General features: G+C 40.0%; 1 protein-coding gene across 5 annotated transcripts in view; it reads right to left on the reverse strand.

The window, feature by feature from the left end:
• The window catches only part of RNF180 (ring finger protein 180), a 283,023-nt gene that overhangs the window by 208,550 nt on the left and 60,660 nt on the right, over positions 1–13,813 (reverse strand). For all 5 annotated transcript variants that reach the window (XM_024981360.2, XM_024981359.1, XM_059878771.1 and 2 more), the window contains 2 exons: positions 3,611–3,706; positions 1,046–2,005 (listed from right to left, as the gene is read on the reverse strand). In XM_024981360.2, the coding sequence (XP_024837128.1) occupies positions 1,046–2,005; positions 3,611–3,706 (1,056 nt within the window). The remainder of the gene's footprint in view (positions 1–1,045; positions 2,006–3,610; positions 3,707–13,813) is intronic.

Genomic DNA, 13,813 nt, shown 5'->3' on the forward strand with positions numbered 1-13,813 from the left:
TGATAAAATATATTCACTTTTTATATACTACAATATATGCTTTGATATCACATATTACTTGCAAAGAAACCAAACTAAACTGCTTTTGTCAGAAACCAGCCAAAAATATAGTAAACAATCTAACCAAAAGATGAAAACATTTAACCTGATTGAAGCACTTAATGCAGTAATTTTATTTGGCCCATAACTAAGCTCATAAACACTAATGAGTTTGCTTAACTAAGAATGAACTATTTACATAAAGTTGTAGCTTTCTATATTTTAGCTCTGAGAACACTGTTAATATTTAATATGCTAATTAATAAGGACTGCAATCTATGACCAAGTAAATAATAAAGCCAATTTGCAAAAACAGTTTATATAGAAATAAGCCAGTCCTCAAACTTCCAAATTTTCATGAGCACCTCATCCACTGTCTTTAATTGAAGGACTTAACATTGGTTTCCTTCACACACCCCACCCCTGAATGTGTCATTATGGGTACAGGAGTTCAAACCACAAAGAAGCACCCTCTCCCATAAAATTACATGGTCAATTATCCTGTAGATAATTTTCACAGTTTAGCCCAGTTAACCATATCTGGCTCATTTGGGCACATAATTAAACCAGGCTCATTGAAAATATCCATTTAAACTAAATGTAATGAAAATGAATGAATTTCTTACTATACTGCATTTACTCAGGGAGACTTTATTTCAATTTAACCTGAAAAATCAATACTGCAAAACAATCCTAACTTGAATATATTTCAAATGTGTATGACAACCTAGCCTCAATATCATGAAAGGAATGTTCCTTTGAAGTATTTGCAAAATTGGGGAAAACCTCACAAAAGGGCATTTTCTAAATATGTGTAAGCACAGAGACATGATTATACCTGCCAGTTATAACAGAGCTGTATGATTATTAAGTTCACTTGGTGAAATGTCATTTCAGAAATCACTCAGACCTAAGTTTTTATAATAAAGGTATTCAAAGTTTGCTCCTCTCCCCAACATCTGACATTTATAATATAGGGTTTTTAGGAAACTCTATTAAAAATTACCTGCTTCTGCAGCCACCTCTCATGCCTTCGTTGTTTCCGTCTCAGATTCTTCAGCTTGCTCTTCTCTCTCTTACTGAGCCTCTGATTAATTGCACCCAGTGAAAAACTGCCCGAGTGCAGGAAGTTCAGAGGAGAGAGGTGCTCTTCCTGGTCCTCGGCCTCCAGGGTGCTCCTGCCAGCTGCGGGCAGGTCCATCAGGAAAGTCAGGCTGTTAGGACTACCATGGCCAGAATACACGGCAGAAGCTTCTAGACCACGCTGAAATTCTCCTCCTCTTTGTGTCTGGGTCTCACGGGGAGCCACTGAAAATCTTTGCAGCAGCATATTAGGATCAAAACTGGATGAAATCTGAAAGGAACAGTTATTTTTATTCGATTCTAAAGGCAAGCTCGGAAGGTCAACAGTCTGTGTCTCATTGAGCCCAGGATACACAGTAGTCTTACTATGGATTTCATATAAAGTGGGTAATAAAGTCAGTTTCTCACTGATGCTCAGATCCAAACTATGTGATTTTCTATGAAAAGCTCTCGGAGCGCATCTGGTGGTCACTAGCTGTGGAACAAAAAGCTGGTATTTTGGATCTGACGCTTTGAAGAGCAGTTTTTCGTTCTTCATCTTGAAATATGTTGACCGTACCTCCAGGCAGAGTGCTTCAGTTAATCTTCCAGGACCATTATTATTTGGGCCCATGTTTAAAAACCTGTGATTTCTGTTTCTGGAGGCGCCACCTGTCAGCAGAGTTTCCTTGTCACAACCTGACTGAACTCTAGGATGTGACAAGTATTTCAGCGATGGTCTCATTAGTCGGCCTGACCGTGTTGGCTGATAATCGGTACGGCTCTTGGAGAGATGTACAGCTGCAAGCTGGCCACAGGAACATTTTGGAGTGCTGACAAAATTAAAGCCCCCTAAACGGGCCCCACAGAAAGGGCAATTCAGTTTTCCAACTGTCCACTGGGCCTACAGGTAATAAAGGAAAATAAAAACAATGCTTTCATTGTAAAGTAACCAAAGAGAATGTGAGTTTTTGTTGTTTTTTTTTAAGCCGACCACATGAAAGTTTTCTATGCCACAGAAAAGGCCAGCTTTCTGTTTTCTGATTAGTAGACAGAACGGTAAATGGAAACAAACCTTCCAATAAACAGAGATAAGAAGCTCCAAAGGTCTAGAATGATAACATAGTGCACATCACACCCGTCTACACAATACTCCCAAGATTCTAAAGAGTCTTTTAGACAATAGACTGAATATGGATACAGTGTGAACTAATGAAAAGAAAAATACACTATGGAACCAGGAAGCAAATCGGTCTACAGAGCTTAATTTGCAAGTAAAATCTCAGAGAAAAGTGTCTGTTTTGATACACTTCTTGCATACCAAGCACTGTGGGAGGGAACTTTACCCAAACAGCAGAATAAAGCTCTTCCTGCCTTTTTACATACAACTGGAAGATATTGGTTGCATGTATCAGTTAGTTCATTTTCTCTACTCAGATTACAAATAAATAGTGAAATAGCTTAAAAATATCTTTTAACAGAAATAGTGGAATATCTGAAATGTGCTAATACATTTTACAAAGTTCAGGACACATAAGCAGTACCCTGGCATTCTCCCAGGAAATCACTACAATGTGAGAATGAATGCAAGAGATATCTAGCTAATGGTATTTTTTAACCAAAAAAGTAAGCTAGTCAGTGGAGAAAAGCAACTATATTTCCCCCAAATCATATTTGATATGATTTTCTATACTTTTCTAGTACTTAGGTGTTTTGAACTGGGAGAAATAATGAGGCCACATTGAACAAGTTCCTGCTCTTATACTATTTCATTAAAGATTCTTAAAAGTGTGGTTTTTTCCATTCTGATTGTGCCAGTAAGAGTCATTAATTTTCAAGTTTATTTTACATGTGTGTGCATACATGAGTGATACCCACAGGATATTTCATTCACTTCACAGGGACTGTTCTAGGTACTGGGGGATATAATACATAATGAACAAAACAAAAACTTTTGACTTCATGGAGTTTATATCCTAGTAGAGCATCTAGGTGATTAACATGATCAGTAAGTCATTCATGTATGTGGATGTGTATGTATATGTATGTGCATATATGTATGGATGTGCATAATAATTTATGTATGTTATACATACTTAAGCATATTTACAGGTTCTACATATCTTGTAAAATGTGTGTGTAAAACATAGATAGATATATAAAGTAGAGAAGGGAGAAAGGAAGTATTTGGTGGTAATAGTTGGGAGAGGCAGTTGATAGATTGGCTAGGCGATGCCTCAATTAAGAATAAAGACCTAAGAAATTGATGGAACAAGTAGGTAGTGGTGGAAAGAGAATTCAAAGAAGGGGAATTTTAAAGTGCAAAGTCTGAGTTATAGAAGTACTCAGAGCACTCCAGTAATAATGAAAGCAGTACGTGTAATCAAGGGTTACATACCCTTTCATGTTTCCTGAAACAATGCATTCAAGAAAAACAGCTCTAATATGAGGACAAAAACATTCTGAAAGTAGTATATTCCTAAATTTACTCAGAAACTAAGGAACTTACTTTTTGTATCAGGCAGTGTATCCATTCTGGAAGAGCTTCTATATTCATGTGCCACACATGACAAATATTTTCATCATCAGCTGAATCATTTGTATTCTGTTATATCAAAATGTATGATATTAGTCATGACTAGTTCAGATTTTATTTCAAAAAATTCATATTTAAGTAAAACACAAAAATATAAATTCACTTTTAGGTAGGAAGGAAATACATACTGTCCTTCTCTCCTTATTCCCATTGCCAAGACAAATCTATAAAGTTTTGTTTTGTTTTTTTCACAGAATAGCCACATTTAAATTAACAAAAAAACAGACAAAAAAATCCCTCTACTTCATTGAGACCATCAAATTAAAACATGAGCACAAAGTCACTGAATGGACAAATCTGGCACCCTATTTTATTCTGTGTGTGAGAAAAACTATTCATGACAACTTTCCCCAGCCTTCAATCTCGGATTCTAATAACAGAATAAAGGAGTTACTATATTCGCCATCAAGATGCTCAAGAAAAGTTTAAAAGGGGAACTCCACACTTTCACTAATGGTTAGGACTCCACGCTTTCACTGCTGAGGGCCTGGGTTTGATACCTGTTTGGGGAACTAAGATCCTGATGTGGCACAGCAAAAGAAAAAAGAGAAGAAAACAGCTTTAGAGGATTGGGGGAGAGGAGTAATTGTGCAGGGAACTAAAAAGGCCCTAAATTTCAGCTGTGTAAGTATGGCAAAAATTTCAGGGACAATTTTGGCCTTTTGAAGTAGATTTGCAGAAATAAATGTGATCTATAGTTGAGACTGGAGAAGGCAATGGCACCTCACTCCAGTACTCCTGCCTGGAAAATCCCATGGACGGAGGAGCCTGGTGGGCTGCAGTCCATGGGGTCGCTAAAAGTCGGACACGACTGGGCGACTTCACGTTCACTTTTCACTTTCATGCATTGGAGAAGGAAATGGCAACCCACTCCAGTGTTCTTGCCTGGAGAATCACAGGGACGGGTGGGCTGCCATCTCTGGGGTCGCACAAAGTCGGACACGACTGAAGCGACTTAGCAGTAGCAGCAGCATAGTTGAGACACTATGACTTCCCAGTTGGGTCTTTAGTACCTCTGTGTCCTCTGTGACCTTAGGACAGTTGCTTTACTTCTCTGAGTCTCTGTTTCTTTTCCCATTAAATTCCGCTAGATAACTGGCTCAGGTCCCTTCCAGGTCTACAGAATTTCATTCTATGAGATGACAGAAAGGGCTGAGTGACAAGAACAGGGCAAGTACATAGCAGATGGGAACAACACAAAGAATGGCCTATGCCAAAGTTGTGACAAACGGAAACAAAAAGGGCCCTGGGGAACTATTTGGGGTGGATTTAAAGCCTGTCTGTCCCCAGGCAAGAGCAGTACTTGGGACAGAGAGAAATAGGGCAACATTTCTAAAAGTATGGCTGGAAAGGCCTGGAAAAAAATGGAAAGCATTTGCAATAAGTCCAGGAGATGAGCTACTGAGGACCAATCTATATTCTGGCTGAAAATACTATCATATGAAAATATCACATTATTTAACATGTTAACTACCTCAACATATAGTGTGAAATAAATTTAATAATAAGGTACATCTCTAATACACACTGTTTTTTTAAAGCAAGTGAAAAAGAAGTAAATATACTCTGAATTATGATATTATAAGCATACACAACCTAAAAAAATCAATATTATAACTTTTCTATGGAAATATACGTATATAAATAGAAAAGGTACCTTACAGGCTGTGTACCAAATTGATATCACATGGTTTGAAGAAAGAAAGAAGTTCAACATTAGGAAAGTTACTAAAAGGAAACTAACTTTCATGGAAAATTGTTTTAATGGGAAAATAAGTTATACTTACATAATTAAAATTTTATTTAAAATTGATGTAAATAAAATACATTGATTACTTCTGGTCCTGACAATACTAAAGTAAGTGGTATTAGATATGCTCTCACCATTACAACTGATAAAAGTAGGCAAAATATACTATTGTTTTAAGACACTAGACCAAAGAAGAAGAAAAAAAGCACAGGGCTGTGATCTCTCAGAGAAGTCAAATAAATGAGGTTAGCCTAAAAATAACCCTGGATATCTGCTTCAGGGAACTTTCAGAACCTTGGTGTAGGGAGGAGGAACTCAATTAGTGTATGGCAGCCTTGCTGATTTAAGACTAAGATCAGAGGCTATAAAGGCTAAACAGCTAGAATTTACAGGACTGTTGTACGAGCAAGGAGAGGCCTGTAATTAGAAAAAAGTTCCAGAAATCTGTATAGTAATTCCTCTAAATTTTTGGTTGAATACTATTATGGAGGTATGTAGGGTGAGATATCAGACAATCTGATAAAGAAAATTTACCCTGGAAAAGACATCTTCCAATGAAGCATAACTATTCACACAGGGCTCACAGTAAAGCTGGGAAAATGTTCAAGTTCCAAGCAGCCAGAGCAGAAGGATCTCAAGGAATATATGGAATATTTAGGAGCGATTCCAGAAGAGTTCTGTCTTAAAAGTAGGGCTAAATTAGCCCAAGAGTAAAGGCTACTAAAAAGCAACCCTAATAAAGTTGAATATAACCCTCCAAAGAATGAAATTCAATCACAAATAACTCATATGTCTGCTAAAACATTCTTTAAAGGAAGAATAATATCCAGACACTCAGTAATGTTAAATCAAAATGTTGTACCTACAAGAGAAATTACTAGATTATGTAGTAAAAAAAAAAAAAAAATGTGACCCACAACCAGGAGAAAAATTGTTCAATGGAAATATCCCCCACGTTCCATCATGTTGACGTTTGGTAGAAAAATCATGCTGATGTTTGGCAGAAACCAACACAATTCTCTAAAGCATTTATCCTTCAATTAAAAAATAAATTAAAAAAAAATCTCCCCCAAAGTGGAGAAGATTGAATAAACAGGCAGACTTTAAATCAGCTATGACACATATTTTCATGAGTATAATGAGAAGATAAATTACCTTAATACTAAATGAATGGTATACCTAGAGAAAAAACTTCTGAAATTAAAAGTTTCACTTATTAGCAAATTGATACTGTAGAAGAAAATATCAGCGAACATGAACATATAGAAGTAAAAATGATGGGAAAAAATCTAGCATAGGAAGAAAAAAGAGGAAAAAAATGAGCAAAATTGAAGTGATTTATGGGAAACATCAAATAGTGTAACATAAATGTAAATGCCTCTTCATGGATCACAGCCTTGTGGCAAAGGGACTTCAGTAACTCAATGAGCCATGCTGTGCAGGGCCACCCAAGGCTAATGGGTCATAGCAAAGAGTTCTGACAAAACATGGTCCACCCAGTCCAGTATTCTTGCCTCGAGAACCCCATGAACAGTATAAAAAGGCAGAAAGATATGATAAGATGCAAGATGAGCCTGGGGTGCCCATGCTGGCTGTGTGCCTGGCAAATAAGCATCTGTGGCGAGGGGCCAGGAATGCGGGGGTGGACCCAGGCACACGTCAGCACTTTGGAGAGTTTTTTTCTCAAGCAATTATAAAAGTAGAAACTTGTCAGCGTCATGATGAACTGAAGTGTGAATCCTGAAACACCTCTGCTACAAGATGAGCTCCCCAGGTCAGAAGGTGTCCAATATGCTCCTGGGGAAGAGTGGAGGGATTGCTGGGAGAAATATCAAACCTCAGATGTGCAGATGATATCACTCTAATGGCAGAAAGCAAAGAGGAACCAAAGAGCCTCTTGATGAAGGTGAAAGAGACTGAAAAAGCTGGCTTGAAACTCAACATTAAAAAAAACTAAAAGCATGGCATCTGGTCCCATCACTTCATGGCAAATAGAAAGGGGCAAATGGAAGCAGAGACAAATTTTATTTTCATGGGCTCTAAAATCAACTGTGGACGGTGACTGCAGCCATGAAATTAAAAGATGGTTGCTCCTTTCCCTTCCTGACCTGACCATGATGATAGGGTGGCTGACAGGACCCCTGGAGCACCCTGCCTCCCAGCCTAGCCTGGGGATCCTCAGGGCAGCCCTAAGTGTTGCCAGCCCACTGTTCACAAGAGGAGACAGGCCCGGGGTTGGCCATGAGGTCAGGGTGGACCCCTGTCCTGCGCCCACCACTGCCCTGCTTTCCAAAGTCCCGTGGCAGAGCAGCCCTGTCCTGGTGGGGGCAGGGGCCTGGGGTGCCCATGCCGGCTGTGTGCCTGGCAAGTAAGCATCTGTGGCGAGGGGCCAGGAATGCGGGGGTGGACCCAGGCACACGTCAGCACTTTGGAGAGTTTTTTTCTCAAGCAATTATAAAAGTAGAAACTTGTCAGCATTGTAATGAACTGAAGTGTGAACCCTGAAACACTTCTGCTGGCCTGTGGTTTGAGACGAAAGTAAGGATGACAACCTATACATCCCTTCCCCCACTGCCCCACCTCCCCCCACCACAGCCTACCATGGACTTTGTCCAGAGGTCAGGGGCCCTGGGCCTGGCAAAAAAAATAACAAACGGAAAAAAAAAAGACACTTGCCCCTTGGGAGGAAAGCTATGACAAACCTAAACAGTGTATTAAAAAGCAGAGACATTAAAAAAAAAAAAAAGGCAGAGACATCACTTTGCTGACAAAAATAATATAGTCAAAGCTATGGTTTTTCTGGTAGTTATGTACGGATATGACACTTGGACCAAAAAGGCTGAGTGTGAAAGAACTTATGCTTTCAAATTATGGTGCTAGAAAAGACTCTTGAGAGTCCCCTGGACTGCAAGATCAAACCAGTCAGTCCCAAAGGAAGTCAATCCTGACTATTCATTGGAAGGACTGATGCTGAAGCTGAAGCTTCAATACTCTGGCCACCTGATGCAAAAAGCTGAATCACTGGAAAAGACTCTGATGCTTGGAAAGACTGAAGACAAAAGGAGAAGAGGGTGGCAGAGGATGAGATGTTTAGACAGCATCACTGACTCAATGGACATGAATTTGAGTGGAGAACAGAGGAACCTGGCCTGCTGTGATCCACAGAGTTGCAAAGAGTTAGGCTCAACTTAGCAACTGACAAACAACAGCAACACGTGTAAGCGGAGAAAAGACAGGACAGTAGGATAAATCATGGCCAAATTTTCCAAAGGCCACACGACTGCGCGACTTCACTTTCACTTTTCACTTTCCTGCATTGGAGAAGGAAATGGCAACCCACTCCAGTGTTCTTGCCTGGAGAATCCCAGGGACAGGGGAAACTGGTGGGCTGCCGGACATGGGATTGCACCGAGTCGGACACGACTGAAGTGACTTAGCAGTAGCAGTATAGATCAAAGCAACTCAAGGATTCTTAAACAGCGTAAACACAAGGGAAACTACGGCTCTTAATAAAATTGCTGAAATTCAGTGACAAAAGTAAGCATCAAGAGAAAATAAGTATCCTACAAACAGGAGAAAGAAGAAAACAATGATTTTTGGAATTCCACTTAGCACCATAAAGGAATAGGAGTTTAGAATTAGCTTCCTGCAACAAACAACTAGGAAACCGAACAAAATGTAACAAACAACTATTCTCAGTCAGTGGGACAACAGACAGCGAAATAGTGACTTCTGAGAGAAATAAATTAACGGAGCTTACAGTCATATAGACTTTTATTCTGGAGACAATTGAAGGAACCCCAACAGAGTCTGGTCAGCTTTCTGAGTTGAGGAAACAGGAATCAGATTTTTTAGAGGTAAAGGCAAACTAAAATTTGTAGGGCACAGTATCCAAGAGAAATAAGAAGAAAAAAGCCTCAGAAACTTGTATATGGTTTCCCCTTGAGTCTTTGATCAAATTCTAATCTGGTCATGCTTAGAGTAAAACTCCAGGAGACTGTGCTAAGAACACCTACAGGGGAAAGAACAATTACAGAGGCTATAAGCCAAACACTTTCAAGAGCTCACACAGGGCCAGGAATCATTATGTTCCAACCGGTCTGATGGAAAAGGACTCATTCAATAATGAGGCATTCAGTAGTGACCCAAAGGGTCATTCCCTAAAAGTGGGGCAAATTAAGCCTTAGAATAAGGACTACTCTCAACCCACCCTAAAAAACCTAAAAATAAGTTTCTAAATTATCAAACTTATCTACAACAACTATTAGGCAGAATGAAACATAAAATCCTTTAAAAGAATAAAACAAAATATAATACTCTACAAAATGAAATTTATAATCTTTGGTATCCAATTAAAAATCCAACATGGTGCAGGCCTGGGTGGAGAGGAATAGCAGCCACTATGTGTGTGTCAGGCATAAAGCTCTATCCAGATCTCTTCTCCTTGTCTCTCCAACCAAAGAAAAGCCTTAAATTACTAGGGAAAGGACAATACACATTATGACCTTTGGAGCACTGATGAAAAACAAAATCCTCTACTCCTGAGAGAGTGGCAGGAATACAATGCTGGACCCAGAACTATAACTGAAAGGGACAGGAGCACCTAGATGGGCAAACCCCTATGACCCAGGGACACAGTGCCTGCTAAGACAGAGGCTGTCAGGCAAGCAAGGCGGATGTAAATTAGGGAAGAGCAAGGAAAAGATGGTACCGGTAAGGATGAATTGAAACACACATCAGTTTGTCTCTGATCTTGAGAGTCTGGGTAGATAATAGAGAAACTAGAACCCTTCATCACATAAAAATATGTTAATACACTTATCTGACCCAGGAGGTGGAGGCCAAATGAGAATCCAGGGGAAGGTAGAGAAGTTACAGGCTTATTGAAGTTGTTCTCCCTCTTCAAGGTGAACCAGCATAATACACTATGGGGATAGAGAAGAGATCAGCAATTGTCAGGTTTGGGGTGGGGATGAAAAGACTGAATATGAAGGGGGAAACCACAATCACATGTGATCCAAATCAAATCGCTTATGATTATACAGTGGAAGTGACAAATAGATTCAAGGGATTAGATCTGATAGAGTGCCCGAAGAACTACACACAGAAGTTCCAAACATTGTACAAGAGGCGGTGAACAAAACCATCTGCAAGAAAAAGAAATGCAAAAAGGCAAAATGGTTGTCAGAGGAGGCCTTACAAATAGCTGAAAAAAAAAGAGAAGCAAAAGGCAAAGGAGAAAGGGAAAGATATATCCTTCTGAAAGCAGAGTACCAAAGAAAGCAGGGAGAGATAAGAAAGCCTTCCTAAATACTCAATGCAAGGAAATAGATGAAAACAACAGAATGGGAAAAACTAGAGATCTCTTCAAGAAAATTAGAGATACTAAGGGACTAACATTTCATGCAAAGATGTGTACAATAAAGGACAGAAACAGTATGGACCTAACAGAAGCAGAAGATATGAAGAAGAGATGGCAGATGCGGGGAGCGAGCTCCGCCCCTGGCAAAGGTCATGAGGAAGGAGGCTTGGCATACGCAAAGGCGGGATCAAGCCTCAGGAGTCTCCCTGGAAATTCTCGAGCATCTACCCCCAAAACCAGAGTCTGCCTACTTTCTGTTTTGTGCTTTCACCTACACCTCTGACTTTATGGGGGCTGTCCCCCACTACCTCTCTCTGAAAAAAGAGTTAGCTTACAGCTCCAGTTAATAATTCCTGGGTGTGACAATGTTTCAACCTACAAACTCCTTTGGAAGTCCTCTAGCCTGCCTGAAAAGGTTTTTTCCGGCAACATGTGATTGTTCAGAGCCTCCCAACTGTGAGAGGCAGGAGATGTTCTAAACTGTCTAAACACAGATTCCTTTGAGTAGTTAAAAGATTGATTAGAAATTGTATTGGTGAAGGGTTTTTCACTTGTTGGGCCAATGTTTGCTGCTAAGTCTCCATATCCCTTACCTACTGTGTCCTTGGCAGTGTATTGATTGATATAATGGGTGTATAGAAATGTAAGTAGTAGCCTCAATGTTTGTAACCTTGGACCCTTGAGTTAATTCTTTTCTTGATTGAGCCCACCTCACCTTTGCCCTATAGGAATGCAACTTTATCCAATGCTTTTTGGAGGCTGGCGCCTGACTTTAGAATAATCACCTTCAGAGAAAAATAAGTTTCTTAAAATGTTAACAGGCCTCCTGGCCAGAAGATTATGTAAATCACCTAAACTTTTGTATATGATAAGTTTAAAAGCCTGGCTTTGATAAGGATCAGGAACTGCTGTCCTTGCATGACTCTACCCCTTCCCCCATTATCCTCTATGCACAACTTAAGGTATAAAACTACTTTGGAAAATAAAGTACGTTCTTTTTGTTCACGGAAATTTGGTCTCCCCATGTCGTTCTTTCTTTCACCTTCTAGCTGAACTTTTCCTCTGAGGCAGGGAAGCTCATCAAGCCTACTAATTTTGCCTGGGCTTCTAAGATCTGACCAGGGAGGCCTTAGTGTCTCCTCTCCTTCGGGAGAATGGGAGGATGCCTGCGGCCTTCGTAGGTGATGTAAATTCCCTGCTTTGGAATTTTATTCAGCCTCTTGTCTTCACTGAATTTCTGTGCTGAGCTATCCTTATTTCACCACTCTTTATATCCTTAATAAACGTTTAATTAAGCAGTTGTTTTCTGATCTCGCCAACGCCGTCCCCACTTCGAATTCCCTGGATCCACCGGGGCTGGACCCCGGAATACACAGAAGAACTATACAAAAAAGATCTTAATGACCCAGATAACCACAATGGTATGATCACTTACCTAGAGCCAGATATCCTGGAGTGAGAAGTCAAATGGGCCTTAGAAAGCACCACTATGAACAGAGTTGGTGGAGGTGATGGAATTCCAGCTGACCTATTTCAAATCCTAAAAGATGATGCTGTGAAAGTGCTGCACTCAATATGCCAACAAATTGGAAAACTCAGCAGTGGCCACAGGACTGGAAAAGGTCAGTTTTTATCCCAGTCCCAAAGAAAGGCAATGCCAAAGAATGTTCAGACTACTGCACAACTGCACACAAAGTAATGCTCAAAATTTTCCAAGCCAGGCTTCAACAGCAAGTGAAATGAAAATTTTCAGATGTTCAAGCTCAATTTAGAAAAGGCAGAGGACCCAGAGGTCAAATTCCCAACATCCGTTGGATCACAGAAAATGCAAGAGTTCCACAAAAACATCTACTTCTGCTTCCTAACTACACCAAAGCCGTTGACTGTGTGGATCACAACAAACTGTGGAAAATTCTTCAAGAGAAGGGAATACCAGACCACCTTACCTGCCTCCTGAGAAACCTGTAAGGAGGTCAAGAAGCAACAGTTAGAACTGGACATGGAACAATGAACTGGTTTCAAATTGGGAAAGGAGTACATCAATGCTGTATATTGTCACTCTGCTTATTTAATTCATATGCAGAGTACATCATGCACAATGCCAGGCTGAATGAAGCACAAGCTGGAATCAAGATTGCCGGGAGAAACATCAATAACCTGAGATATGCAAATGACATCACCCTTATGGCAGAAAGTGAAGAGGAACTGAAGAGCCTCTTGATGGAAGTGAAAGAGGAGAGTGAAAAAGCTGGCTTAAAACTCAACATTCAAAAAATGAAGATCATGGCATCCAGTCCTATCACTTCATGGCAAATAGATGGGGAAACAATGGAAACAGTGACAGAGTTTATTTCCTTGGGCTCCAAAATCACTGCAGATGGTGACTACAGCCATGAAATTAAAAGAAGCTTGTTCCTTAGAAGAAAAACTATGACCAACCTAAACAGCATATTAAAAAGCAGAGACGTTACTTTGCCAACAAAGGTCCACATAGTAAAAGCTATGTTTTTTCCAGTAGGCATCTATGGATGTGAGAGTTGGACCATTAAGAAGGCTGAGTGCTGAAGAATTGATGGTTTTGAACTGTGGTGTTGGAGAAGACTTTTGAAGAGTCCTTTGGACTGCAAGGAGATCAAACCAGTATCCTAAAGGAAATCAATCCTGAATATTCATTGGAAGAACTGATGCTGAAGCTCCAATACTTTGGCCACCTGATGCAAAGAGCTGACTCATTAGAAAATCCCTGATGCTGGGAAAGATTGAAGGCAGGAGGACAAGGGGATGATAGAGGATGAGATGATTGGATGGCATCACCGACTCGATGGACGTGGGTTTGAACAAACTCCAGGAGATGGTGAAGGACAGGGAAGCCTGGCATGTTTTAGTCCATGAGGTCACAAAGAGTTGGACATGACTGAGGGACTGAATGAACAACATGAAGGGGGAGTGTGAGAGAATTTAGGGAATAATGTAATTGCTCTGTATCTTAAGTGAAATTATGAAT

This window comes from Bos taurus, chromosome 20 (genome assembly GCF_002263795.3).
Source record: "Bos taurus isolate L1 Dominette 01449 registration number 42190680 breed Hereford chromosome 20, ARS-UCD2.0, whole genome shotgun sequence".
Taxonomy (NCBI): domain Eukaryota; kingdom Metazoa; phylum Chordata; class Mammalia; order Artiodactyla; family Bovidae; genus Bos; species Bos taurus.